General features: G+C 40.2%; 1 protein-coding gene across 3 annotated transcripts; it reads right to left on the minus strand.

Annotated features, from left to right (window-relative positions):
• Positions 1–83: 83 nt before the first annotated feature.
• Positions 84–6407, minus strand: LOC119507870 (late secretory pathway protein AVL9 homolog). 3 transcript variants are annotated; one of them, XM_037801099.1, is made up of 2 exons: positions 5209–6407; positions 84–5073 (listed from the first exon to the last, which is right to left on the minus strand). In XM_037801099.1, exons 1-2 carry the CDS (start codon positions 6218–6220, stop codon positions 4478–4480), a joined length of 1608 nt encoding a protein of 535 aa, XP_037657027.1. In that variant the 5' UTR covers positions 6221–6407; the 3' UTR covers positions 84–4477. The 3 variants fall into 3 exon arrangements, with proteins under 3 accessions (XP_037657027.1, XP_037657028.1, XP_037657026.1); XM_037801100.1 differs by having other exon boundaries at positions 84–5748; positions 5819–5924; XM_037801098.1 differs by having other exon boundaries at positions 84–6407.
• Between the last annotated feature and the right edge of the window lie 48 nt (positions 6408–6455).

Here is a 6455-nt window from a genome sequence, read left to right on the forward strand (position 1 = left end):
TTCATGTCCCCAAAAATATCTGCTCTTCCAAATTTTCCTCATTCCCAACACTAGTTTTTTTTTTTTTTTTTTTTTTTTGCATGACAAACAGGATAATTTTATTCTCATTTTTCCATAAAATAAAGATACAGTAAAGTTTTACAATTCAGTATGATTAGACGTGATTTATTATTTAACATTTTAAAAAAATGACAACAAAACTAGCACAAATTATAAAACTACTAAAGCAAAGAGGAACTAACTTTCTGATCAAAACGTGCCACAGACAAACTTCCTTAGAAAACATTCTAAGTTTTCTAAGCTAAACTTCGTTAGAAAGGGTTTGTGGAAAGCTTGTAATCTCAAATATTTAAACTATTTTTATAACCACTAAGTGCCTTCAGCAACTCTTTAATCAGATGCTTCCTAAATTCAGCAACCAATGACCAAGGAGCCTGAAACACAAGTCTTGATCCTATTTTTCCGGCTATAAATTATTAATATTTTAAGGAAACAACAAAATATTTTCTAAGCACAGAAGCTTTCTGAAAACTTCAATTACCCTTTCTGGCTCAGTACCTGACTGAAATGTTCAAATGCTTCTATTGCACACACAAAAAAATTTGAGCAGCATACAGTGTGTGTAAGAAGCTGAAGAAAAATAAGATTGGAAAAAAACCCTAAATTGTGTCCCATTTACATGACTTAAATATATAGTTTCTCTATGTTTAATTAATATTAGTAAAAAGGTAAACATTAGAACAACACAGAAATAAAAATGCATTAGAGTTTTACAAAATATATCCGATCCCTTATATGCACACAATCTTTAATTCTGGAGTTACCATACAAGGGAGCTAATTTCTTCTTCACAATGAAAGCAGGAAGTCATGTGTAGAAAGTTATTTATATGAAAAGAATAAAGATCCTCATTCCTTTTCTTTGTCCTTGACAAATATTTATGGAATGTTGGAACTATGAAGGAACAGTTCCAATGCTATGAAGGCCAAAGACTTAGAATGAGAAAACTCCTAGTGGCATATTATGCTATGTGGAATGACAATCACCCCCTAGAAATCAAGGCTGTGATCTCTATCACGTTTAAAAGCTACCAAGGATCTGGGTGGAAAAAGCATGAAAGGATCCAGAGCATGCAGATGTTGACCATTTCATAGTCCCAACTAACTCCCCAATAAAACAGCAGGCAATATTCAGCAGCTACCGTCCTAATGGGCTACTTTCCAAAACTGCTCAAGCAGGTAAGTTCATGCAGCTAAGGGTGAGTATATCCATCAGCCCTTTACAGAGCAGAGGGCTCCCAACCACATCACCAGCACTGGAGGGAAACATACCACTGGCTATACCTGATACCCAATTTTTCTCCACAAAATATAAAAAAACAAAACCTGCCTGCCAGAGAGACAATGTAGCTTCATTTAAAAACATGTAACTAGCATATTAAAATTCTAATTTCTTTCTAAAAGAATTCTTATAACCTTTAGCATATTAAATACTGCTCTCAAAATATTTTCCTTCAGAGTTTAAGTACCTTGTTCCTCAGTCTCGAAACAACTTCTCATTTCTCCTCTTCCTTCCTAATTTGTTTTCATCTTGACTTTCCGAAGTCAATTATTCTAAACAAATTGAATGTTTGATAAAGAAATTGGAAAGCAAGATAAGGTTGAGGAAGTCATGCTATATACTCTGGTTTGCTGCCGAAGTATATTGCTACTTTGTTTCTTAAAGCAAAAAGGAGATGAGAATTATTTTAGAGCTTTGGGGCTAGTGAAATCACTAATGGATATGGGGACAGATTATTCATACTGGTTATGTGAGCCAAATACATCTGCAAAATAACTCCAAGCCTTAATGAGTCACACAACTTTTTCTATTCACCTAGCCCACAACACCTGATAGCTTCACTCTCTCTTCTTTCCCTGTGTCATTGTCATTATAGTGCCTGGTAGGAATTCAAGTATACCAGGGACTTTTTCCAAACACTACTTTTAAGTCACCTGGATAGCAATGAGACCACCATCAAGCCTCAGACACAGTCTGTGTGCCTGGCACACCCTGAGAGGCTGGCTGACCCAACGTCCTCAGGCCTATCTACAAATACTTAGTCCTTAGACCCAATGCTTTAGGAAGCACTGGAGCAAGCATGGCCACCAGAATACACACCTCTACCACTGATATGGTCAGAAGACGGACCGTTGGCAGCTCTTATTGCTCACAAAGCCAGTGCCTGGAATCCAAGCTTGAAGTATGTAGGTTTGTAAGACAAGGGGCCAGGCTTCCTGCCTTCAATCATGCTGGCTGCCCTGGTGCTCCCGCCAACAATAAAATAACACACACACTCTGAAAACTACAACACCTCCCAGAACCTGAAGGAAATATAGATATGTCTTTTGACCATTCCTATGATGAAAATTCTATTTCTGACATAGTCATTTTATGTAGGAAGCCAGTTAAACGACCACTTAAAGAGGTGAACTCTAAACTAGAAACATTAACAGAAAACTCAATTAAGGTACATATTCAAATGGGGCACTAAAGCAAAGTTAAATTTCCTGTAAAGATTTTTATCTTAGTGGGATTCCAAAGTATGGGTTGGACTGCTTTTGAATAGTGCAAAATGGAGTTTTACCCCAATTATACAAACCATACAAACCAAACGACAAACCAGTAGCTTGCTGGCTGACCCCTCACAGTGCTCTTAGCACTGTAAACTTCTGCCCACTGAAAGCAACAATTGCACACTAATATAATATCACACTTCAACTAATGTCCTGGCCTTATGAAACATGTTACAATGAATTCTTTATAGTTTCAGCGCAACACCAATTAAAGTACCTTTCACGGTTTTGTTTGGCATTACTTCTCTTCAAATAATATTTCCTGAGAAGGTTAACTTTTCTAGTAGAAGTGGAGTTAATGGAGCTCTCATGTTAAGCCCTTTATCATCACTGAATTCTTGAGTTTTTATGCACAAATGAAAGTACGCTTTTAGACTTGCTGGACTTGTGTTACAAAACAAATTGGAAAATTTAGGGATATTTAGATTATGTCCATTTCACACACCCTATGAGGATTTGCTTCTTATGGAAATATTTCATAAGGGCCAAATTACATATAATTTCTGTCTTTCTTAAATAGGTCCCTTATTTTCATAATACTCTTTATATCATATATAGATTATACTTGCAATGCATTTTCCAAGTATGCTTTGTTACTGAACAGGCAGTCTGTCCCCAACCCCAGTATTCCCTGAGAACACCCATTCAAAATCCCCTTAAAAAGCAAATGGGAGCGGGTATGGCAAGCAAATGAGGTTCACTTGTGTAAAAATCATCAGTAGTTAGCACACACATGCATGTGTCTAAGATGAAAGAAGATGTCCTCTGTGAAACAGATGACAGATGTGATGGCTGCAGTTTTCTTCTCTCACCTCTTGCTTTTCTTAATCTGAGCTAAGATGGGGACTTCTATTTTATATCTTTTGTAAAATACTTTCAGAAGGGGGTAGATATTGATTATAGAGGATTTTCAGTCAGGGAAGTAGGAAGGCCAAGCTCCTTGGAAATCTTTAGGAAGAATAACAGAAAACCTATAGGTCTGTAAACACCCAATGGAAAACTGTTTCAAAAGAAGAAATTAGAAGGCACAAACTTTGGATTAAAAAATACTTGAAAAAGATTCCAACATGACTAGAGTTGATAAAACTAACATATATACTGCCCTATATAGACATTCATGTTAAACTGCTCAAACACCAGTATAACCATCACTATGCTATTTCTCTGCACATCTACTTGCACAATTGGGAAGAGGAAGCAAGAACAGTGACACTCCTTGATGATTCATAACAAGTTTTTAAGGATTTGGTTAAAAACATAAAACAAAACACACCATCCTTAGGACTCTCTGACTTCCATGTTTCCGGGAGGAAATTAATTGATAAATGTGTTTTGTGGAAAGAAAACAAATAATCATCATACAGCTCAGCCAAATAATAAAGGACTGGACTGAATGCTCCCTTAACTGGTATAAGCACATCTTAGGGCCAACTTTAGAGAAATCGTGAGTAATATAACTTAATTCTAGCACATATAAATTACAGTGACCATCTGGATATTCAAACAGCAAAAGAGAACAAAATTTACAGAAATAACTTTTCTAAAGTGGACAAATGTACAAAATCAGAATTAAAATTCATTAGAAAGTTCATTTCCTTATGTGTTTTAATCAGGCTCAGACTGAAATATAAGCAGTTGATTTAAACCCCAACCTGGAAAGCCATCCCTGCAATGGTCGTGATTTCATCTTTTCAGTACCCTTGACATTCATTTAGACAGAGTGTAATCTTTCATGTAAACAGTTTGACGTATCAGTCCCCTGTTGTGGACCTGTGGCCGATGAAGAGGAACAGTTTGGGAGCAGCAAACGGACAAGGAACACTTAAACCTAAGAAAGCAACAATAGCCTTTGGTCGCCTTGCTCAGGGCTTTCCATCTGGTAACTCAGTTAGACTTTGCGGGGTGGAACTGGTGAAAGTAGAAAGCCAGGAAGACATGGCTGTCTTTGCAGTGGAAAAAGCTCCTCCAACTGACTGGCCAACAGCTTTTCCCGTTTGTACAACATTGCGGCTGGTTGTGACCATGACGTTTCCAATTTTTTTGCCACGTTCACTATTCTGTACAGAATGTGAAAATCTTAACTTCATGTCTGACACTGAATATTGGCCTTGAAATGGATGACTAGGATTTATTTCTGCAAGTGCCGGATGCTTGTTGCTGTTCCACACCCTGTAGTTGTGTGTATTCTTCCATGCTGTAACAAAGGTTGTCCCATAGTCCGATAATATCTTTTCATTATCCAACTGCAATGTGGCAGCCAGCAGTGCATGGATGTAGACTGCAAACTGGGCCCGTATCCATTCGTCACCTCCCTCCCAGCCCGTGCCATCCAGAAAGACGTCGTCCCGGTTCTCAGTCACGTGTCTCACTAGGTAGTCTGCAAACCTTAGATCTGCAGTGGTTGGGTTAAGCAGCTTCCTGAGTTCTGGATCATGGATCTGGATCAGAGCCTCTTCTACTTCCACTATGGCATCACTGAGGTGTTTTTGTTGTCGAAAAAGGATGTTAGTAGCTCCAGCAACAAATCCCCGAATGGTGACATCAGAAAGAAGGTGATGCTGCTGCAATGCCATGTAAGGCAAACAGAGATATCCCTTTGTGAAGATAGCCAGGGGCATGCCATACTGGTCCTCTTCCAAACCTGAAATTAGCCCTGGTATCAGGACCACCTGGCCTGTGTTAGCTTGAGGTTGTACAGTAATTGGAGGACTGTCTGAGGGTATAGAGTCCTTTGCAAATAAGTTTGTCTGTTCTGACCCCACTTGTCCTCTTTCTTTCGAGTTGGGGTCCTCTAAGACACTAGGATCCAAAGTCTCCCAGTCACTTTCTGAAGACTCCGGAGAGGGGTGGGAAGGAGGTTTTAAATAGTGATTGATATCATTGGGTTCCTGTCCTTTGCTGCTGTCATTTTCTATTTGGAACAGAGATTTTTCAGTCTTGAGGACAGCATCTCCTCCACGGTTTCCTGTCATAGTTTTCTTGACAGTTCCCACGTTGGTATTCGAAACGTCAGGAGCAGACAAAGAAGCAAAATCATCTGCAGGAGGGTTACTTTCCTGAAGCCCAACATCTTCAGACATACTCTTTCGGGGTCTGTACTGAGAACAGTCACTGAGACCATGTTCAATCATGCCTGGAAAAAGGGATAACACAGTCATCAGTGCACCCACTAATTTATTCACTGGAGAAATATAAAATAGAACCTTTTTCTCAAGAAGAATCAGTTTAAATAGGATTAAGACCTTGTGACGAAAATGAAGGACAAGATCTCGAGGAGAGAGACCAAGGTATACTTGGGATCCTTCTAATGAAGTTCCTCCCAAGGAACTATTCATATGTTCATAAAGTTCCTTTAGAATAGAAATTTGGGAAAAATCCTTCTCTTCAAAATATGCATGTGTAATAAGCTGAAGTTTTGCTTGAAGTAATCCATAGAGAGGCAGCTTGCTTAGAACACAGACGCTTTTCTGAACAGTTTCTCTGGTGACATCTGCTTGCCTTACTTTTAGTGTCTGGCAGCCCTTCTTGTGGTGAAAGCCGACCACCACGATGTGCAGTACGGGCCCCCGGGGGGCGCCGTCGCCGCTCCGCCCGGCCTTCTCCATGGGTGGCCGCCCAGGGCCCGCACGACGACGGCTTCAACCGCCAAGGGTGGCAGGCGCGGAGGGCCGGGCGACCCCGCGGTCCCCAGGAGGACGGAGAGGGGGCGGACTTGAGGTGTCAATGAGGGCGCCGCATGAGGGCCGCGCAAGGGGCGCGCAGGAGGCCGAGCAGCTCCGACAGCTCCGCGCCGCCCCCCCCAACACTAGTTTTTTAGTCCATAGAACTCACAATCCTGTT

This window comes from Choloepus didactylus, chromosome 13 (genome assembly GCF_015220235.1).
Source record: "Choloepus didactylus isolate mChoDid1 chromosome 13, mChoDid1.pri, whole genome shotgun sequence".
Lineage (NCBI taxonomy): Eukaryota > Metazoa > Chordata > Mammalia > Pilosa > Megalonychidae > Choloepus > Choloepus didactylus.